The following is a 23,423-nucleotide window of genomic DNA, read 5'->3' as shown; positions in this document are numbered from 1 at the left end:
CTCTTTCTGTTAAAGAGGACCCTTCATTCTGCCATGGTAACAAGAGAAAGAAGCACATTTTAATAAATAAGCAAATTTGAATATAAAGTAGTACTTGTATCTCCACTTTTTCTCCAAAATATCACAGTGTCACAGTATCACCAAGGTTGAAAGAGACCTCATAGATCACCAAGTCCAACCCTTTACCACAGAGCTCAAGGCTAGACCATGGCACCAAGTGCCACGTCCAATCTTGCCTTGAACAGCCCCAGGGACGGTGACTCCACCACCTCCCCAGGCAGCCCATTCCAGTGTCCAAAGCCCATTCCAGTGTCATGTGACCCAATGACTCTCTCAGTGAAGAACTTTCTCCTCACCTCAAGCCTAAAGTTCCCCTGGCGTAGCTTGAGGCTGTGTACTCTGGTTCTGGCACTGGCCACCTGAGAGAAGAGAGCAACCTCCCCCTGGCCACAACCACCCTTCAGGTAGTTGTAGACCTAACACCTAAGATTGTTTCAATTAAATATGCTGTATTGCTAATAATTCTTGTGTTCAGATCACTCCTGAAGACCCATTTATGTGATACATGTAGGAAAATTTCTGCTTTACTTTTTCTAGCCAAGATGAGATTGAATAGAGTATACATCAGAGAACCACCAGTCCTGAATCTGTGTGCACTGATCATGTCTAGTGTTCTATTCTACCATGCTTGTCCAATCTTAAATATCTCAAAATAGATATTTGTTTATGACAGCAGCTTTGTTTAGTGTGTTTATATTTTGCTTCATGGTGAGTGCCACTCCAGTGTATCTAACAGCAATTGCAAATATGCCAAAACTGAAAGTGACTTAAAAATCATTGACAATACATACAATTTAATGGTGGGTTTTTTTTGTCTTTGATTATATGTATTGGTAATCACCTTGAAGACTATGACTGTTTTTTTTGAAAATGTATTATCAGTGGGGTGGAAATAATATGTTAGAGCCTTGTTTTCATAATATAGTAAGTCTGTTTAATCCTGGACAGGATTGATTGGTCTTCAGCTGACAAAATCTTGCTTTATTATTTTCGTATCTTTAGACAGTATAAATGTCTCTCTGTTCAATGAGTTGTTTATAGAAATCTTTTAATATAATTGCCTGTTCAGATAGAAAATATTTATCCTTTTAGCTTTCACATTCCATTTCCAGTCATAAGAGGGGAACTGTGTGTGCTGATAACACTGTGAAAAAAATCAGAAAACAATGCAGGTTCTAAACTGAAGTTCTTTGGCTGAAGTAGCTTATACCAGATAGGTTAGTTAATTTTAGCTGGTGAGCGAATAGAAGCAGTTGTTTGTCATTTCAGGTGAACTGGTTTCAAGAATATATGTTTTTTGAAATGATTACAATAGGCTAATTGTAAACCCTGCTCTGTCTTGTTGCTGTAGCACATCACAAGTTCTCCTCGTATCTGCCATATTAATTGTTATGCTTAATAAAAATTGGCTCTGAAATGTCTCAGAATTTATATTACTGTAGGTGAGAAACTGTGGTAATGTAAATAGGATCTGTGGACTTGGGGATTGTGTTTATACTTTTGGGAGCAGCTGTTCCATACAGACTACTGTTTCAGTTTCTCTTGTGAGACTGGTACATAACTTTGCCTATTTAGACTGGTTTACATCTCTTCTCTTGGAAACAGGGAATGAGACAAAGTCCTTGCAATGCCCTTTGGCATGACATAAAATCAAAACTGTTAAGTGCCTTCTGATCATGCTTCTGAGTCCGAGGAGGCTTCTAGGTGCCACTTTCTGTCTATTTTGGAGCAGGGAGCTGCAGAAGACTCGAGAGCACTCCATCTGCTCTGCAGAGTGTTTGAGTCCAGCTGCAGGGTAGAGAAGTCTGATGTCCTGCAAGTAATTAATTATCTGACAAGAGGGAGTAAAAAAGATAGAGCCTGACTCCTCTCAGGCAATTGGCACAAACAGGGCTTTTTTTGTAAACATGTCATCTGTCATGAGAATGGTGAGGTGCTGGAACAAGTCCAGAGAAGTTGTAGAGTCTTCAGCTTCTGTATTCATAACTTGATGAGAGAAAGCTCTGAGACAGTCTGCTGTAGCAGACCCTGCTTAGGGCCTGATCTCCAGAGGCCCCTTCCAGCCTTTACCATTATGTGATTAAAAGCCAAACAAATAAAAATCCCAGGCAGTTGGAACAATACTTTGATTGTTTTATCATTTCTTCTTTTCCTGTCCACAAGGAGTGTTATCAATTTTTGTGAACAATGTAAAAGGATGGGAAATGTTTTGGTTGGCCTCTTTGTAAACATTACTGGTTGGTTTGCTCTGTTGTTTGGCTGTCAGATTATGATTCAGTGGGATGGAGATTTGCTTCTTGGAGATCCTGCTGCAACTGTTCAAATATTGAGTAATTTTCTAAAAAATGTTTGAATACATTTTTTGTTTGTTTGTTTTAGCTGATTTTGGAGACTATGATCAGTATGAATCTCAGGACTTTCTACAGAGATTTGCTTTGTTTCCAGGGGTAAGTACTTATGTTAAATTGATACATTTAAACTCTTAATCTGATACATTTAGACCTTTCTTTGGATTGCTAAAAGCAAATAATTATTACAGACATTAAAGACTCCATGAGCCATTTAACTTATTGATCCCTCAATTGTCAAATTCAGTAAAGGTCTTTTTTGAGACTGGAGTGAGATATGAGACCTTATCTTACAAAGAGGCAAAGATATTGCAAGATATTGTCAATTTTACTGGTTTATTGAAAAGAAGATTGGGATAGAAGTGGGAAAGTGAGTAAAACCACTTCAAAACAGTGTTTAGCCTTGAAGCTCAGATGCTGTAATATGCACAAAGTGGGGGGTTGGGTCAGCTGTGTAAGGAAACTGTGACCATTACATTTTGTAGATTTTTTTTTGGTTTTTCATTTTATAAATGCCATCTTACCTTAAGGGCTGGCTACAGGAAGAAAAAATATTGGAAGAAGCAACACAGAAAGTTGCCTTGCTACATCAGAAGTACAGGTAAGATTTCTAAAATACTACTCAATTTTGACTTGATTGCTTCAGTAGCTCAGAAGGTTGGGAATCTCAGAAGACAGCTGCAGTCGTTTCACCTCTCATTTAAAGGACTTTTTCACTGATAAATCTGCATTAAAAATACAAAAAAAAAAGTGTTGAATGCAAGTGGAAAGAGAACAGAATGACTTCTAAAATAAATACAAGGGTTCTGCTTGAAAATTAAGAATGCAGGGCACAATTAAATGGTATAACTTCACTGCTATAATGTTTCTGAAACTTGTTTGTATGAAGTTGTGACCCCAGTGAGGATGTTTCTTGATGAACAACGTTGGCAGATACAAAGGGTAGTAGAAACGTAGAGGCAGTCACTGTGCCAGAGTGCTTATGATATTATATAAAATGTATCTAAATGCAGTAGTCCAAGACAAAGGAAGGTTGTCTGTCATCAGTTCATCTGTGATGATTGCTGTCTACTACTACCTGAAGGGACGTTGGGGTTGGTCTCTTCTTCCAGACAACCAGCAATAGAACAAGGGGACACAGTCTCAAGTTGTGCCGGGGTAGGTATAGGCTGGATGTTAGGAGGAAGTTCTTCACAGAGAGAGTGATTGGCATTGGAATGGGCTGCCCAGGGAGGTGGTGGAGTCACCGTCCCTGGAGGTGTTCAAGAAAAGACTGGATGAGGCCCTAAGTGCCATGGTCTAGTTGATTGGCTAGGGCTGGGTGCTAGGTTGGACTGGATGACCTTGAAGGCCTCTTCCAACCTGGTTGATTCTATGAAATTCTATGAAATGCAACTATGTGAGTAATAGTGATTATTTTTTCCAATGTAGTTATAAAACAACAGTTTGAAAAAATCAGATCTGTTTTTTTTTTAATGCTGTCAAGGTAGCATGGTTAAGATTCAGCAAAAAACCCAATCTGTTCGACATTAGAAACAAAGTGAAGAAACAGATTGATGATTGAAAAGTGTCAAGAGACATAAGAGTGATTTTACAGGTAGAGGCAATGTCTTTTATGAGATCAACTGAAACACAAGCCTTTAATCCCTGTGACACTACTGCAAGTCTGTGGGAAAACTATCTTTGCCAGTTGGCCTATATAAAAAATCCTCTTTCCATGCAGGTCTTGTCCTTCTTATGTTTGCAAACCATTACAGTTCAAATGGTCAGCATTTAGAAAATGAGACTCCTGAAATGTGGCAAATCATACTGATCCTAAATATGTGTACTGCAGTAGGAGGAATTCCGTTCTTGAACACCTGTTCCAGAACAGTCATTCTGATAAAGGGAGAAGATATGGTGACAGTGTTGGACTTGAAGAAGAATGTGGTAATTGTCTGCATCAGCAGAGATGATAATTTTAACTGGTCTGTGTTGCTGTTTATACCTAGAGATGCCTGAGAGAAAGAAGTCACTAGAGTCAAATTGTAAAGGCTGAGACAAATACTTCAGCCATTGGTGCGGATGAAAACAGCATGATTTGCTCACTGCCTGGATGTCTTGGGGATGCTTTTCAAGCTTTGATAGTCTCAGAGGAAAAATAAAAAGATTATTTTTCTTATTGACAGTTACTAGTTTGTTGTTGTTTTCATTTGTAGAGGCCTTACTCCTCCGGATGCTGAAATGTTATATATGCAAGAAGTGGAGAGAATGGAGGGCTATGGTGAAGAGACCTATCCTGCAAAGGTAAACAGGGCTTTGATCTTTGTCTTGGTTGCTTTTTTTTTTTTAACCCTGTGTGGAAAGGATTGCTTTCTGCCAGAAATAAATAAAAATGAAACTCCACATCACCTTTCTTGCCCATCAGATTTGTAAAAGTTGCTTCCCATGCAACTTTACTTTCAAAGATTTTTTTTTTTTGGTTAATATTTGCATAATTCTTACAACTTCTTACAGGATAGCCAAGGAAGTGATATATTCATTGGAGCATGTCTTGATGGTATCTTTGTGAAACACAAAAATGGTCGTCCTCCTGTTGTGTTTAGGTTAGTATTGTTCTTTATTGACATTAATAGAATTTATAAATTCAATAGCAGTGATTGACCTTCACAGAAGTATCTTTGCTGTTGATAGAAGAGCTGATGTCCAGTTTCTTTCAATTGTGTAGAGTAGTAGAAAGTGCCCTGCTCTGCTTTCTGGTAGTATGGGGCAACAATGACTCTGCTGTCTAACTTCAGAAGCACTTAGGCCAGAGGAATAAAGCTTTGTCCACGTGTTTCACCCAAGCTTCCAAAGAATTCTTTATGTGATGTCTGTGTAAACATAAGGGAAAAAATGCACATTGGGGAGCATCAGAAAGTATTCATACCCAATTTCATGATCCAGTTTTCTGCTCAGTTGCTTATTTGTTATATAGCTATGGGCAGTTCTGCTGGGGAGAGATACATCGTGGTGCTTGGGTGGCAAAAAAGCATAAATGGTCCACTAATAAAATTTACAAAGGCTTCAGATTGTTTTAAGTAATTTTATGATTGTTTCTATAAGTGCCTGTGAATCAAGGCCTTAAATAAATATGACATAAAAATGGGGATGTTCATGTTTCTCTGCCTCGTGCATAGCTGTAGAAAATGCTGTCAACCACACGTACATAATGAAAATGGAAGCCATACAAATGTCTTGAGAGAGAGTCCTGTGTGTACATCATGGGTTTTTTCCCCTCTATGCACTGTAGAATACTCTTTTAAAAAATCAATGATATAGGCTTTGTTTACACTGACAGAAGTCTAATGATTTGAACTGCATTTATATTTAAAAGGAGGTTGGATAAATGTATGATATGGTATTTTTTGCAGTCTAACCTTTTCTGTCAAAATATAGGAGTTCTAGAAAATAAGGATAGAAATATAGCCAGGTGGGGGTTGGTCTCTTCTCCCAGGCAACCAGCAGTAGAACAAGAGGACACAGTCTCAAGTATAGGCTGGATGTTAGGAGGAAGTTCTTCCCAGAGAGAGTGATTTGCCACTGGAATAGGCTGCACAGGGAGGTGGTGGAGTCACCATCCCTGGAGGTGTTCAAGCAAAGCCTGAATGAGGCACTTAGTGCCATGGTCTAGTTGACTGGCTAGGGCTGGTTGCTAGGTTGGACTGGATGATCTTGGAGCTCTTTTCCAACCTGGTTGATTCTGTGATTCTATGATTCCATGTCTAAATGCCTTAATGGCTTGGTTTAATGTAGGTTGGTTTGTTGTTTTTTTTTTCCTTGACTGTATGGTTTGCTTTGAAGCAATTAGGACATTATTATTTATTGATGACCAAATTTATCTAATTTGATATTTTTAAAATTAGTTTTTTATTTAAAAAGAACCCTGAAACAATTTCAGGTGGAAGGCAAGACAACTCATGCACATATAATTATATATTTTGCACATGCTGAAGAGAGTCAGTTACAAATTTTGCTTTCAGCAACCTTTTGATGGTTATAGTAGTGATGGTCTGCAACTTGTTTAGACAGATTTATGAACTTTTTATTTGTGTGCAATTCTTTATCCATATTTCTGGTAATGGTTCTCTTTTTCCAGTTGTGTTTTCTGTGGTTTGAAAATCAGAGCTTGTTCTCTCTCTTTTACCTCCAGATGGCATGATATTGCCAACATGTCTCACAATAAATCCTTCTTTGCGTTGGAGCTGGCGAACAAAGAAGAGACAATCCAATTCCAAACTGTAAGTAGATTTTTACCTTTTTTTTCCCATTAAGGTATCAACTAGAAACTAAGACTGCTAATTTAACTCTAAGGATGAAACTTACTTTTCACATATTTAACAACTTTGAACTGTATGAGTCAAAACTGTCTCTGGCTAGCTTTCCATAGGAAGACATTAAAAATCTGGCTTTTTCTTTGAGTATGTAGACAAACTTGTTTTCAGGTGGTCATAAACATTTTCATCCATTCCAGTAGAACTTCTAGCATGTTATTCTTATTTGTAAATCTGTGGTATTTAAAGATAAACATGGTCTTAGAGCTTTGCTGGAATGAGCTGCAGTGTTCTTTGCAGAATTAATGTTATGTAGCATCTATCAGTTGCCTTTGTCAATAGTAACAACATTATTAGGCTAGAGTTTGTGTTCATGCCCAGAAAGTACTGGTGACAGCAATGAGGTTACTTCAAAATGAATTGGTCAGTGATCTTAAAAAATTCAGTGGCTTTTCTGAAAGCAGATGAAGGGTATGCATATTTGGCCTAATATGCAATTTTTTTTTCAGGAAGACATGGAAACAGCAAAATATGTGTGGAGGATGTGCGTGGCTAGACACAAATTTTACAGACTAAATAAATGCAGCCTGTAAGTACATTATTGGAACTCTTGGTGCCTTTGGAGCTTCCATTGGGAAGAGAAATATTTTAGAATTGTAATGTCTTTCTTGTCCTTTTTAGCTGGTAGTAATTAATCATTTGGGAGGGTTTTTAGTAATCTTTTGTGAGAAAATACTTATCACCAGTTCCTCAAATACCTTCTACTTAATAACAGTGGACAATATTAAACACTGAAAGCTTACCAAAAGTAATAGTGTTTGGTTCCTGCTGCTTGATTTCAGTGCTGTGACCGACTTTAGGGGCTGCTATTACTAGAATGTTTGTGAGCTACTAGAATCATTGGGATTTTGCCCTGGGCTTGCATGAACTGCTCTTAAAGGACACTCTAGAAGCCTTTAAAAGGGCGGGAAGTGTATGTGAAGCACTCCTGAAATGTGCTGGATTGACAAGTGAGAGGTATGTGGTCGTTTGGATATCCGTGGAATCTGTGTAGCTCAAGTAGCACCAATGCAAAGTAAATTTAATACAATTCTTCAAATTAAATTTAAATGGGCTGATCTCCAACTTGTAAACGGGGGACTAGATACTCCACTTCTACAGCTTTCCTCAGTTGTGAGTTACTTCAGTGAAAGAATAGAAAAACAAACTCAGTAGATAGTCTGTCATAAAAAAAAGTTGAGTCCTAAATTTTTAATTCCTCTTCTTTGTGCATGGAAGACATCTGTGGAGAGATTGGTCCAAAATTTGCTGAGGCTAGTGGAAAGGTAATGGAATATTTTGTACCACAGAGGAGTTGCTAGTGTGTTTAATGCTAAGTTATTTTATAAGAGTAAGATTGATTTGGAATAGTTTAGACCTTATAAAAATTTGTAAACCTGGCAGCCTTTTGAGGGTGGATAAGAAATACTGCTTGAAGTAGTGCATTTGTGAGACTTGAGTCAGTTTTATAGTTTTATAATGAATATCAGTCTCTAGGACTACTTATTTTAACCTCTTCACCACAACATGGTTTTCTTAAGAGGTAAAGTCACTTAAGGTTCCCTGTCATCTGCTCCTGAAAACTGTCTTATGCATGCCTGTATTACATTCAGGTTTTCTTTTAATCTGCACATACCTTGTCTCTAGAGATTCCCTGGACTCTCCACCTGAGGAGGGCTTTCAGAAATCTTCCCTCATTCTTTCCCTTCCACGCTTTCCAATCCTTTCTCGTCCTTCACTTCCCAAAGGGTGAGCTGAAAAGTCATCTTTTTTCCTGAAATCTGGCACTTTCTGCATTTGTATTATTCTGCTATCTTGACCTGTCTTGACCTCTGCAAGATGCAGAGTATGTGTGCAGTGTAGGGTGGGAAAAAAAGAGCTTAAGTTTTCTGAACCTCACATCTTGGAGACAACCCAAGACAGAAATTATGAAAATCTATGACTGTTTGCTTGAATAGTGGAACATATAAATGCAAATACAGTATAGTCACACTTCCCAGTTCCTGTAACATCTGGAACATTACATTCTGCTAATAATTATATGTCTGGTTGTGTAGAACAGATAACTTACAGTGTGAGAATTTATAAAGGGTTCCAGTTTTGAACTAGTCTCCAGCAACTCTCTTGCTTTTTCTGCCTGGCTGCACTGCTTCAGGGATGTCTCCTTTTTATGATTGATAGAAAAGAAGCAAAGAAAGAAACAAGTGTTTTTTTATCCTGGTGTTGTGATTCTGCTTATACTGTTTGTGATGGTGGCTTATCCATAGAACTCTTTCCTTTGGGTAAGACTATTTCACACAGGGCATGGCTCCAGGAAATGTAAAGTGATTTTAAACTGAACTTGGAGCATGATCTGAGGTTTGAAATAGGTCATGATGGCATTAAGAATAATTTCTCACCATAAAATTTCTTCTGTAGGCAAACACAACCTGTTACAGTGAATCCTGTCAGAAGGCGGTCTTCATCCAGGATGTCTATGGTAAGGAGAGCAAATAGTTTTATAGTTGCATTTTTATGGATTTAAGTTGACACTAGTTTCAGACAGTAGTTTCATTCAGTGAAATAAAATGAGCTGTGTAAAAGATGAGTCTAGTATGTGAGGAACTGTTTATGACTTGTAGAGAAAACTGCTATGTAGTATCTGAATAATGGAACCAAAATAATTGTGTTGAAGCACATTTTGAACACTTCTATTTCTAGTTGTATTGCTCTGTCTCTAGGAGACTAATCTAGGAGACTGTCCTGGATGTCAGATGGTAAGAGAGTCTTGGATTTGTGGTTTGTGGGATTTTTTTAACTTTTAGGGTTTTTTAAATTAATTCTTACTTGTCCTCACAGGAGAAGCCTATACTGCAGATTTAGAGATGGTTTAAGACTAAATATATATAAAACACATGCTGATTTATTAAAAAAAAAGTTGACTTATTTTTACATTAAATCATGAATCTTTAACTAACAATAAGATGCTTACATTTTTTTTAGCCCAAACCTCAGCCTTATATGATGCCTCCACCACCTCAGCTGCATTACAATGGTCATTATACTGAACCCTATGCATCCTCCCAAGGTAAGTTCATTAAATCCAAGGACACACTGCACAGCTTTAGAAGGTAAAATCTGTGATTGACATCTGCATTATCAAGAGCTGAGTGCATTCATAGGGTGAACATAGGGTAGGTTTGTATTACAACACTCATTGAAGTGCTTGCAACTTCTCTAGGCATATAGGCTATTGTGAAGTAGAATCATGGAATGATTTGGGTTGGAAGGAACCTTCAAGATCATCTAGTTCCAGTCTCCCAGCTATGGGCTGGGACACTTTCTGTTAGATCAGAGTGCTCAAAGCCCTATCCAACCTGGCCTTGAATACTTCCAGGAAGGGAGTATCCATAAGTTCTCTAGGCCAACCTGTTCCAGTGTCTCAGTATCCTCACAGAAAGGGATTTCTTCCTAGTATCCAATCTAAATATCCTCTCTTTCAGTTTCAAACCACTACATCTTGTTCTAGCGCTACATTCTGATGAAGAGTCCCTCCCCATCTTTCCTGTAGGTCCCTTTAATACTGAAAGTCCACTTTAAAATCTCCCTGGAACTTTCTCTCCTCCTGCCTGAACAACCCCAACTCTCTCAGCCTATTCTCACAGGGGAGGTTCTCCAGATCTCTGATCATCTTTGTGGCCCTCCTCTGGACCCACTTGAGCAGCTCTATGCTGCTCAGGATCCCAGAGGTCGACATTGTGCCTCCAGGTGGAGTCTCACGAGAAGAGTAGAGGGAAAGAACCAATCCCCTCAACCTGCCAGCCATACTTCTCTTGATGCAGCCCAGGATGTGATTTGCTTTCTGGGCAGTGAGTGCACACTGCTGGTTCAAACTCAGTTTTTTATTCAACACCTCCCAAGTCCGTCTCCACAGGGCTGCTCTCAATCCACTCATTTCCCAGGCTGTATTTGTGCTTGGATTGCTTGGACCCAGGCGCAGGACCTTGCAATTGGCCTTTTTGAACTTCATGAGGTTTGCACAGGCCCAACTCTCAAGCCTGTCAAGATCCTTCTGAATAGCATCCCTTCCCTCCAGCATGCTGGTGACATCACACGAGTTGTAATGGTGTAGCAGTCTTGCTGAGGGTGCACACAATTGCACTGTCCATATCACCAACAAAATGATAAACAGTACCAATACTGACCCCTAAGGAATAACACTCATTGCTGGTCTGCACTTGAACATCAAGCCATTGATGAGAGCTCTGAGTGTGATCAGCCAGTTAATGCCCTTTTTGTTGTGCAGTACAGTGTTGAATGTTTCTCACAACTCTGGGTTGGTGATGTCAGAATAACTTAAGTTGATAAAGAGCTTTAAGATCACCAAGTCCAACCATTAACATAGCACTGTCAAGTCCACCACTAAATCATGTACTGAAGCACCACATCTACATGAGTTTTAAATACCTTCAAGGCTAGTGACTTCACCTCTTCCCTGGGTAATCTGTTCCAATGCTTGACAACCCTTCTGATAAAGAGATTTTTCTTAATGTCCAATTGAAATCTTCCCTGGTGTAATCTGAGGCCATTTTCTCTTGTCCTATTGCTTGTTACTTGGAAGAAGAGACCCACATGCATCTTGTAACACCCTCTTTTCAGGTACTTGTAGAGAGCAATAAGGTCTTTTAGCCAAGGTCTTTTCTCCAGACTAAACAATCACAATTCTCAGCTGCTTCTCCTTCATATGCACTCCTATGGGATATGAGCAGAGTTAGTTAATAATGGCGTATACAGCAACTATGGACTGTGAGTTTAAGCTGACCATTTTTTTTGTGGTTCAGGTACTGAACCCAGTATGTTAGGGCATTGTGGCAGCCTTCTCAACACTGATTTTACTAGTTATAAAGATCAAGAGAGCCCTCCAACAATTCAGATAACTAAAAAATAAATTGAAAAAAAATAATGACAGGGTGCCACAAGAGAGAAGTTTCAGAGTTCACTGGACTTACAGGGTGGTGGTGAATTCAAGGGCTAAGGAAGTCTGCAAGGTACAGAAATGGGAGAAAAAAAAAGAAAAAACCTTCTAAGCAACTAAAAAATAGAATTCTCAAGGAATGTAGACTCCTAATCTAAGTGGGTTACAGTAGAGTCACAGCTGCTTTCTCTCCCTTTTTTTTTTTTTTAATTTTATCAGCAGTGTGTCCAGGTGGCCAAGAGAGCCAATGGTATCCTGGCCTGCACCAGGAACAGTGTGGCCAGTAGGACAAGGGAGGTTATTCTGCCCCTGTACTCAACACTGGTCAGGCCACACCTTGAGTGCTGTGTCCAGTTCTGGGCTCCTCAATTCAAGAGAGATGTTGAGGTGCTGGAAAGTGTCCAGAGAAGGGCGACAAAGCTGGTGAGGGGCCTGGAACACAAACCCTATGAGGAGAGGCTGAGGGAGCTGGGGGTGTGCAGCCTGGAGAAGAGGAGGCTCAGGGGTGACCTCATTGCTGTTTACAACTACCTGAAGGGACATTGTAGCCAGGTGGGGGGTGGCCTCTTCTGTCAGGCAACCAGCAATAGAACAAGGGGACACAGTCTCAAGTTGTGCCAGGGGAAGTATAGACTGGATGTTAGGAGGAAGTTGTTGTCAGAGAGAGTGATTGGCATTGGAATGGGCTGCCCAGGGAGGTGGTGGAGGCACCGTCCCCGGAGGTGTTGAAGAAAAGACTGGATGAGGCACTTAGTGCCATGGTCTGGTTGACTGGATAGGGCTGGATGCAAGGTTGGACTGGATGATCTTGGAGGTCTCTTCCAACCTGGTTGATTCTGTGATTGTAATTAACAAAACTGCTGCCCTGAAGGCTTAATCATATCTTATGCAAAGTTGCCTCAGTTTTGTTAGGGACCTTCTAATGCTACAAGGCAGATGGATTAAAAAAATACTCTCAGCAACTCACTGATAAGGGAGTAATCACATTTTATATCTAAATAGAGTTAGACAAGTATTCATGAAGGTAACTGATAGATAAATTCAAAATTCAACTGAATTCTTTTCAGCATAGTGTTGGAAGTACAACTGGATGCTTGCAACTGTTTTTGCAACTTGCCTTGGTTTTGATCAGGTTTTTCACAAAGGAGGCTGTTTGATTGTCAGCAAATTCATTAAGTGAGGCAATTATTTTGGTGAATGTGCAACGTTTAAATCGTGAAAGACATCTAAAGCAGTGACTATGTTCTTCTCTTCTGGAGTACATTAATGGCTAAGTTATTAAATGTGTATTAGATATCTAACAGATCATTTTCTGTACCCATTGGAGCAGGTGTACGTTAATGGTCAAACAGTATATAGTGTCTCAAAAACTTCTGGAGAAAAGTTAACTTGTGGGGTTTTTGTTGTTATGGGTTTGGGTTTTTTTAAGGTCTTCTGGTACTAGGAGGAAAAAAGTCAAGGTTGGTGTTTTTTTTCTTGGTTGTAGTGGGAGTCTAGAGTCTTGATGCTTTTTGTTTGTTTCTTTCTTTCTTGCTCTTTGAACTGATTTCATTAGTGCAAACCCTTTCAGTTTGTGTGATTTAAGGCTGATAAGGATATTTACTTGGGCTGAAATTTACCAAACCTGTCCTAAAGGGAAGAAAATCTTTCTTAAACTGAGACAACATTTTCCAATAGGAGTTTGCATCATCTAAGTGAACATAATGGGTTATTCTGCTGTATGTACCATAGGTATCAACTACAACAAAGCTGGGGTGTTGTTATCTATGTTGTTATGCTTAGTTTTATTTTCATTATTTTTATTTCCTTCCCATTTAAATACATGGTAAAGAGCAACTGAGATTTTCAAGATATCAAACATTATGTCCAAGACATGAAAGAAAGACATATCTAACTAAAGATTGTTCTTAAACTTTACTTTCAGATAACCTCTTTGTGAACAATCAGAATGGATACTACTGTCATTCTCAGACTAGCTTGGATAGAGCCCCTCATGACTACAGTGGTCGGATCCGCAATGGTAGTGTCTATAGCGCACACAGCACAAACTCCCTGAACAATCCACAGCATTATTTGCAGCCGTCCCCCATGTCCTCTAACCCAAGCATTACTGGAAGTGATGTCCTCAGAACTGATTATGTCCCATCCCATAGACATAGTGCACTAATACCACCTTCATATCGCCCGACGCCAGACTATGAAACCGTCATGAGACAGCTCAACAGGGGAATGGTGCACACAGACAGGCAGAGTCATTCAATGAGAAATCTCAATATCAGCAATTCGTATGCTTACAGCAGGCCTGATGCCTTAGTTTACAGCCAGCCTGAAATACGTGAACATGCTCACTTGGCTTCCCCGCAATCTAACCATTACCCCTTTAACCTGAACTACAGCTTTCACAGCCAATCCCCCTACCCATATCCTGCTGAAAAGCGCCCCGTTGTTGGGGCGGTCAGTGTGCCTGAGTTGACAAATGTGCAGCTCCAGGCTCAGGACTATCCAGCACCTAATATAATGAAAACTCAAGTCTATCGACCACCTCCCCCATATCCATACCCAAGACCTGCAAATAGTACTCCAGACCTTTCCCGACACATCTACATTAGCAGCAGCAATCCAGATCTTATCACGAGGCGAGTGCACCATTCTGTCCAGACGTTTCAGGAAGACAGCCTGCCAGTGGCTCATTCTCTTCAGGAAGTCAGTGAACCTCTAACATCAGCACGCCATGCTCAGCTGCAGAAGAGGAACAGCATTGAAATAGCAGGCCTAACACCCAGCTTCGAAGGAATAAGAATTAAAGAAAGGACCATGTCAGCTTCTGCAGCAGATGTGGCTCTTCCAAGAATTATCTCGGAAGGATCACAACCTGCCATTCTTATGGAGAGAACAAAGCAAAAAGAAAGTGAGCAGGAAGGAAGTGTGAACTGTGATCACAAGAAAACCCTTTCAGATGCCACTATGCTGATTCACAGTAGTGAGGAAGAAGAAGAATTTGAAGAAGAAAGCAAGGCTAGTACAAGTCTTTCTCCTCTCCCTGAAGATCAATCCCAACTTTCATCTGTTATGGGTGGTTATTCTCACAATTCAGTACTGAACTACCCTTACAGCTCTGTTGCTTCACCTGCTGGCCCTTTACATATTCTTGAGCCTAAATTACATATTACAGAGACGGAAAAAAGAATGAAAGATTTGAACCCTGTTCATTTACTAGTAGAAAGCCAGGTACAGAGAAGAGGAGAAGGACTGCTTACTCCATCAATGTCAGAATCTGATCTTACAACATCAGGGAGATACAGAGTAAGGAAAGATTCAATAAAGAAGAGACCTGTGTCTGATCTTTTGTCTGGGAAGAAGAATATTGTGGAAGGCCTTCCCCCGCTAGGTGTAAGTGGATACTATTACTCTTGGTTTGGGTTGTTTTTTCATGGGAGTTCTGTGGGTTTTCTGTTTCAAGCTTGAGGTTTTTTCATGAACTTTTAATCAGTGCTTTTAAAATATGTAATTTAAAGGCTATACTAAACTTGACCCTTATTTGTCTGTTTTTCCCTGATCAGCTTTGTTTAGCTGTCTTTTATCTACTCTGCTGTGTGTGAGTTCTGCTTGCGTTGTCTTCCCTCACAAATCCAGCTTTGCTACCTCCCTCCACTTCGTAATCTAGTTTGCAACTGTAGATTGAGCTAATTTGAAGTAATTTCTCAGTCCCAAATTCTCCCCTAGCTGTTCTTATCTGGAACAGACACAGCTCTTTCCATTCCACTAGAGCTTTCTTACATTCTTTTCACTGAAAAATCAGGTACAGCTGAATATGTACTTTTTGAAATCTGTTTTCTTTCTTTTTCTGATGGAAGAGGGGACCTGATGCATTAGGCAATAAATTCTTCCCTTGCATTCACTTCTTTCCTCCTCCCATTCTCGTTTCATATCCTTTCCCTTTTGCTTTCTCTTCAAGCTGGTTTTAACCCACTTAAGGTATTTCTTACTGGCTATGTTTCTTTCTCCTACTCCAGTCTTACAGAAGCCATAAATAGTGAGCAACTGCAAGTTTCACCTTCCCTGTAATTCCCACCTCATAAAAACATGGGCTGTGTGGGAGTGTACAATTTCATTGGCAGTCCTTACCACTCATTTTGCTTTAAACCTTTGTTCAGATTTCTGTAGTCTGTGGCATATTTTAGATGCATGTTTTGTATTTCAGAATTATTTGTTGTTAACTTTACCTGCCAGAGTTAGCTTCAGATAGTTTTCTGGACAAGCTGGGCTGCAGTGGAACTATCGTGTGACTGCTGCTGTGGTAACTGTTACATATCATAGAATCAACTAGGTTGGAAGAGACCTCCAAGATCATCCAGTCCAACCTATCACCTAGCCCTAACCAGTCAACCAGACCATGGCACTAAGTGCCTCAGCCAGTCTTTTCTTCAACACCTCCGGGGATGGTGCCTCCACCACCTCCCTGGGCAGCCCATTCCAATGCCAATCACTCTCTCTGGGAAGAACTTCCTCCTAACATCCAGCCTATACTTCCCCTGGCACAACGTGTCCTCTTGTTCTATTGCTGGTTGCCTGGGAGAAGAGGCCACCCCCCACCTGTCTACAATGTCCCTTCAGGTAGTTGTAGACAGCAATGAGGTCACCCCTGAGCCTCCTCTTCTTTAAGCTAAACAACCCCAGCTCCCTCAGCCTCTCCTCATAGGGTTTGTGTTCCAGGCCCCTCACCAGCTTTGTTGCCCTTCTCTGGACACTTTCCAGCACCTCAACATCTCTCTTGAATTGAGGGGCCCAGAACTGGACACAGTACACAGATGATGCTGCAAAAGCTAACCTATGCGAAACCTGCCTCTAATTACTGCTTTCACACATTTTTGTCTCGCTATGGGTGGAGTTGATTGCAGTGAAATGTACCTTCATCAGCTTCATATTATAATTGTGTATGTTTTTCTAAATCTGCTTCCTCCTGTTTGCTATGTAGATACAGGAAAAAAAAGGTGGTAACTTTCTCCTTGTGTCCACATGTAGATAAAGTCACTCCATATTTTGTTCTCTGAAAGAGACATTTTCAGCCACTGATGTGTCTACTATAATAATACTCTGCCTTTTCCTTCCTTTTATACTGACTTCCATTTACATTCCTATGTTAAATCTTCAAATGAGCTGCTGAAATTAAATTAAAACTGAAGAGGTGTCCAGTAAAATAGTTTTAAATTCAGTTATCTTTTAAGAATTCAATTGTATAGCACAGAATATTACCTTTATATGTTTGATACTGAGGTGAATATTCTAGTAAAAACTGGCTCCATCCACTATCTGTACAATTTGCTCTTCAGTGAACTCTTACTGTTGTGTTTGTATGCACTTTTAAATGTGGTCTTGTCCTCTTAGATTTGTGTTCTTTCTCCTTTACTACCATTTAGCTTTCAAAAGCAGTGGTTATCATTCAAGCAGCATGTACACTCAGATTTTCAGTGTAATTTTGTAAACAACCATATATAGCAACTGCAGGAATAATGAATTTTTCTCTTAGAGTTTAAAATGAATAATTCAAGTGTATGCCTTCCTAAAAAATACCCTTGAGTATTTCTTTCAACTAATAGATGGTGATTTTAATAGTTTAGATTCATGATCTGGTTCAGGGCTTAGATTGGTCTTCAGTTCTGTGTTCATGTTTTTTGTGCAGTTTGGAGACTTAGTTAAACATTTAACTGTATTCAAATATCTTAAAGGTATGTGCTCACTGTTGTGCCTGCTTGTGGTGAAAAGAAATGCCTGGAAACTGAGTAGTCTAGTAAGGAATAATCTTTATGTATTTTGTGGTTGGAGAGTGATTTCAAATCTGTCCAAGAATGTTAATTATCCAGAGTTGTCACCTTGGTTGTGAGCTTTGTAGGAACAATATTTGTCATTCTTATGCAGTTTCATTAACCTGCCTGGAATGAAGACAGACTTGTGTTGTGTCCCTGGAGGAATGTAGTCCCACCACCCTAATCTCTCACTGCAGGGCTTATCAAAAGGGAAAAAAAATCAGAGCTGTTTGCAGAATGGGTCAGAAAAGTATCCTTTGCTTAGTTGAACTAATCTAGTTTCAGCTTCATAACTTCTTCAGCTATTTAAGAATCCTTACAAATTTAATTTATTCTTTCGTAGGGTATGAAAAAGAGTAAAAATGATGCCAAAAAAATAGGGCCTCTGAAGCTAGCTGCCCTAAATGGACTAGCTTTGACCAGAATGCCTCTGCCAGATGAGGGAAAGGAAGAATCAACAAGAGCAACAAATGACGAACGGGTATGTTAGAGTGTTTTATGCATGATTTCTATGTTATACTGGTGAGTTGTCAAAATAAAATGTACATGAATGATGCTTTGTGTTGACATTTAAAATGCTTCGGTTTCAAAGCAATTCAGATACCAAGAACAGAAACAGTATTAATAATGAGGCTCTTAATTGATGTCATTGCTACAATTACTGGGTATAATTCAGATTTTTTTTCCTTAAGATAGCAGTGGCTCAGGTTATAGATCATGCTTTGAACATATAGGAAGCAGATTAACTATTATCTACTGACACGTTTTTGGGCCAAGTTTTTTCTGATATTTACTTTAATTTTTGAATTTTCCAAGCTGAAAATGTGTGAAAACTAAAACTTTCTGAGTGCGAGATAGAACTTAGGTGTAATTATTCATAACTCATACATACAGTACATAGAATCATAGAATCAACCAGGTTGGAAGAGACCTCCAAGATCATCCAGTCCAACCTAGCACCCAGCCCTAGCCAATCAACTAGACCATTTTGTAGTTAAATTGCAGCCCCAGGATGCAGGTGTGTTTCTGTGTTTTTCTCAGGTGGATCTCTGAAAATATAGATAGGTGGAACTTGTGTGATCTGCAGAAAGTTTAAATTTTGTAGAAGATCTGAGGTCACTGAGACCACATCAGATTCTAGAATTTGAGGACTCTCCCTTGGGAAGTGTAAGGCTCTGTCTGCTTGTGTCAGAGTAAACAGCATTGGTAAACATACTTCAGCCTGCCTCATATATCATTAAATAGGTGCAGGAAAATGAAATGCAGTCTGTGATAGGCTGTGTGGAGCAGTGCTGTCATCACACTTCTGACCAAGGTCTGTGGCGATTATTGTACAGTCTGCAACTAGTGATCTCCTTAGTATCTGTTTGTGAGCATGGTTGGGCATCCTCACCTTCAGACTCCCTCTAGCTCAACTTGTTGTCAGACACTGGGCAACAATTAGAATCTGAATGAACAGTCCTGCTCTCCCCAGCTGCAGTTTTAAGGAACAGGCAGTGACAGAAAGTCAGTCACATGGTAGAAATAGAGTCTTGGAGTTTGAAGGTTTGGAGGGAGATGTATAGGAGGAATTGACTTCCATTTCAACACAGTCAGAGTTCTTTTTGAAATATACACACACACTCCTTAAAGAAGCTAAGGAACAAAGATTAATGTTGTGTTATTGAGATACAGTTCTGCATTTAGTACCTGTGTTGGTTATTTCCTTTTATGGCCATAATCAGCTCCTGGATTGATCCTTGTTGAATTCAGACATATTATTATTACTCAGCTAGCTTTGCCCAGAGTGTTGAGGGAAAAGAAGTATCCATGAGGTCAAGTGAAAGAGATGTCAGTATGCTTTCTCTTCAGGCAGTTATGCAGAGGCAGAATAGATACCAGCCTGCAGATACTTCAGAAGACAACTTTCAAGTTGATACAGTGCTTATTTTATTGCTCAGTTTTATGTTATTACCAGTTTAAATGATGAAATTTCAGTTAAAGGTAATAAAGGAGTTTGTACAGTTGATGTATTGACGTGCAAGTTGTCTATGATTGAGATTTTACACTTTTCCTCTGCAACATTTGTCAGAGGTTATTTGATACAAGACACTTTTCTGACTTGATACCACAGAGCAGTTGGTGTGAGAGGCTGGGGACATGTGACATAGATGAAATTTTCTGGCTGAAATCTTACATATTATTCCTCTAATTATTGTTGGCAAAGAGCTGCTGAAATTCCAGAAGTGTCTTATGATTTAGAAAGAACTTGGTTTCGCAAGAGTAAATTTGCAGGGTAGGGAGAGAGGGAGCAGCTTATTAAGTAAACTATATTGAATTATACCAGTAAAAAAAAAGAAAGTTTATACTTCAGCTGCAGCTAGAAGTTCTGAAAAGGCTTTGCTGCTGTATGCAAAGTTGAGTATCTTTAGCCTAAGAAAATGTAGTGAATTATTAGCTTGACTGAGGGAAGCATTTGACATTTTTAGATGTTTTTTTCCCCATCCAAATCACAAAGTTGGCTTAAGATTTAAGGAGATCTTTTCAAATGATGTAATCTAATACATTGTGTTGAACAGAAGGATTAATAACTATTTGTTGTTCAAATGTGATTTGTGGTATAGCATAGCTATCTAGGTTCACCAAACATTGATTTGCCCAACTAGGCTGTTTTTATAGAAACTGTGAAGTCGTTTTTCTTTCACCAGTGGTATCCACATTTTTTTGTGACTCAATGAAGTATCACAGGCTTCTTAGTTTTCACTTAAAATTCCTTGCTGGTTAGGGTTGCTCCTAATTTATTCTGGTATGTTTGTGAAGACATTAACAGTTGGAAAAGCATTGAAAAATGAGGTGGGAGAGGAAAACACATGCATTTTTTCCTTCGTGAGCACTCTGTTATAACAGGCTTGCCTTCGAGTGTGACCTTGTGTGATTATTTGTGCGCTGTCTTACAGTGTAAAGTCCTGGAGCAGCGGTTAGAGCAGGGGATGGTGTTCACTGAATATGAGCGTGTTCAGAAGAAGAGACTTCGGGATGGTGAGTGCTCAATAGCCAGGCTTCCTGAAAACGCTGAGAGAAACCGCTTCCAGGATGTCCTTCCTTATGATGATACCAGAGTAGAGCTAGTCCCCACCAAAGAAAATAACACGGGTTACATCAACGCGTCTCATATCAAGGTGAGAGAAGTGCTGTTGGAGAAATGTTTTTTCAGTTCATTTTGTAACTTAGAATTGGATTTAGTTATCAGTTTTTGGTTTGGTCAGGTGAGAAAGAATCCCTCTCTTTCTGCAGAGGAGCCTGTTTGTCCTTATTGCATAGAATAATGGAGGGCTAACTGACAAAGAGGTCTACATTTCAATTCTGTATTGATCTGTTGTTTACTTTCTCTCTCTGTCTTGTCTTTCTGTGGCTAATTACTAAGAAAGGAAACATCCATTCTTCCCACAGTTAAGAAGACAAACAGCTTTGTAACAGATTTGGATCCTTTGCACTGATTATCATATTTTTGAACTCCAGTGATAATCCTTATTGTTTCTTCCTCTTCTGTACTCTCAGACTAGACTGCTGCAGGGTTCCTGGTTTGAGGTTGGGTGGTTTTTTTCTGGTTTGTGCATCTTCAAATAGCTGACCTAAGAGAAGAAGAAAGGGAATTTTCAATAATTACTAATCTAATGTCTTTCTTTTTACAGATCTCTGTTGGTGGCATAGAGTGGGATTATATTGCTGCGCAGGGCCCTTTGCAGAATACATGTCAGGATTTCTGGCAGATGATCTGGGAACAAGGCATTGCCATTATAGCTATGGTGACAGCAGAGGAGGTGAGTATAAACTGAGTCAAGTTTCTCACAGAAGTTCCACAGTGATTTTGTTATAATCTCTTAAAGGGAAGGGATCTTTGCTCCAGCAATCAAAGATAAATTTCTGGTGTCCCCTTTGCCATTCTGTCTTCGTTTCCTTGGCAGAAAGATGCCAATTTGCAAACTCTTCTTGTTGAGAGGTTGTTTTACTCGATGAGAAACCATAAGACTGTACTAGTACTTACTAGGAGCATTAGTTACATGGGTGTCCTTATGTTTCTTCTTAAGCAAGTGTTTCGCTTCTCAGGAAAGTGGGCGAGAAAAAAGCTTCAGATACTGGCCACGCCTTGGTTCAAGACACAACACTGTAACATATGGGAGGTTTAAGATCACCACACGATTCCGTACTGACTCAGGCTGCTATGCAACTACGGGTTTGAAGATTAAACATCTTCTCACAGGACAGGAGAGAACAGTTTGGCATCTGCAGTATACTGACTGGCCAGAACATGGCTGTCCAGAGGATTTAAAGGGATTTCTCTGTAAGTAGTATTTAATAGTTTCCTCAAATGGCCACTATACACCAATTAGCTTTTTGGTAAGTACATCACACATTCTGTATAAAAGGTTCCTTTACAACAGCAAGAGATACTGCACTTTAGTTTTGATGAGAATATACCTGCCTGTTTGTTAAAGTGACTATCCTGGATGTATTCCCATGTCGCCTGCCCTGGGTGATCCTGCTTTGGTGGAGGGGGTTGGTCTAGATGGTATCTATAAGTCCCTTCTAACACTTGACATTCTGTGATTCATACAGATTAAAACAATTGCATCACATACTACACGTTCGACTATGGTAGCACAGTGGCCGTGAGCTGCCTTCGATGGGGAACAAGGCAACGAAAGCCTTACAGAAGTTAGACAAGCTTTATAGATCTGTATTGCTCTGGTTGGGAGATGACTTGTGATTTATACAGTGTGTCACTTTCCTGTGGGATGCCTTCTGTTAAATTACTACTTTTCTGGTGGTCACACAGTGTAATAGCATGGTTTACAGGACTTCATCTCCTAAATGTATTCTTTTTCTCTTGTTGAATTTAACAGCATACTTGGAAGAGATACAGTCAGTGCGGCGCCATACCAACAGTACTGCGGATCCTAAGAACTCAAATCCTCCTCTCCTGGTACATTGCAGTGCAGGTGTAGGAAGAACTGGAGTGGTCATCCTTTCAGAGATCATGATCGCCTGCTTGGAACACAACGAGGTGATCCCTTTCTTTCTCATGCTTTAGATTATGTTAGATGCCAAAAGGCACATAGAGGGACGTCATGCTAGATGTCAAGAGGGACATAGAACTGCTTGAGAGAGTCCAGCACAGAGCCACAAAGATGATTCAGGAGATGGAACATCTCTCTTTTGAGGAGAGACTGAGGGAGCTGGGATTCTAGCTTGGAGAAGAGGAGGCTGAGAGGTGACCTCAAAAAACATGGAAAGGGTGAGTGCCAGGAGGATGGCGCCAGGCACTTCTCAGTGATGCCCGGGAACAGGACAAGGGGCAGTGGGTGGAAGTTGAGGCATAGGAAGTGTCATGTAAACATGAGGAATTTTTTCACTGTGAGGGTGACAGAACACTGGAACAGGCTGCCCAGGGGGGTTGTGGAGTCTCCCTCTGGAGATATTCAAAACCCACCTGGACATGTACCTCTGTGATCTGGTATAGGTGATCCCGCTCTGGCAGGGTTTGGACTGGATGATCTTTTGAAGTCCCTTCTAGCCTCTGACATTCTGTGATTCTGTGATATGCCTGCGTTCAAGAACATGTGTTGTATCTAGTCTCTCTGGTTGTTACTCAATGCACTGTTGTTCAGTGTAGTGTATTTGCAGTATCAGACTCAGCAGAGGACAAAGGAATAGTTTAATAGAATAAAATCTAGTCCTATTAGCTTGTAGCCAGAAGTGAATAGCTATAGAGTGTTTATTAATAATATAATATGCCAGCTGAGACTCAACAGTTTCGTTTTGCACCCCTGTGCTAGCACTTTGACAGACTTCTGCAGCCATTAGAGTTGTGAAGACCCCACACCCCATGAGATAGGCAAGTTTAACATAATGCATATTTCACAGATGAGGCAGTAGGCATAGCCAA

General features: G+C 39.9%; 1 protein-coding gene across 1 annotated transcript in view; it reads left to right on the top strand.

Moving 5' to 3' along the window:
• The window catches only part of PTPN21 (protein tyrosine phosphatase non-receptor type 21), a 48,238-nt gene that overhangs the window by 18,586 nt on the left and 6,229 nt on the right, over positions 1–23,423 (top strand). The window contains exons 5-18 of the mRNA XM_064151332.1: positions 2,440–2,507; positions 2,939–3,009; positions 4,607–4,694; positions 4,905–4,993; positions 6,580–6,667; positions 7,210–7,289; positions 9,158–9,218; positions 9,722–9,806; positions 13,618–15,083; positions 17,841–17,978; positions 20,434–20,655; positions 21,169–21,297; positions 21,584–21,818; positions 22,381–22,541. Coding sequence (XP_064007402.1) covers positions 2,440–2,507; positions 2,939–3,009; positions 4,607–4,694; positions 4,905–4,993; positions 6,580–6,667; positions 7,210–7,289; positions 9,158–9,218; positions 9,722–9,806; positions 13,618–15,083; positions 17,841–17,978; positions 20,434–20,655; positions 21,169–21,297; positions 21,584–21,818; positions 22,381–22,541 — 2,981 coding nt within the window. The remainder of the gene's footprint in view (positions 1–2,439; positions 2,508–2,938; positions 3,010–4,606; positions 4,695–4,904; positions 4,994–6,579; positions 6,668–7,209; positions 7,290–9,157; positions 9,219–9,721; positions 9,807–13,617; positions 15,084–17,840; positions 17,979–20,433; positions 20,656–21,168; positions 21,298–21,583; positions 21,819–22,380; positions 22,542–23,423) is intronic.

The sequence above is a fragment of the Pogoniulus pusillus genome, chromosome 1 (assembly GCF_015220805.1).
Source record: "Pogoniulus pusillus isolate bPogPus1 chromosome 1, bPogPus1.pri, whole genome shotgun sequence".
Lineage (NCBI taxonomy): Eukaryota > Metazoa > Chordata > Aves > Piciformes > Lybiidae > Pogoniulus > Pogoniulus pusillus.
The sequence above is the reverse complement of the archived record's forward strand: the minus strand, read 5'-3'. Positions and strand labels throughout refer to the sequence as shown.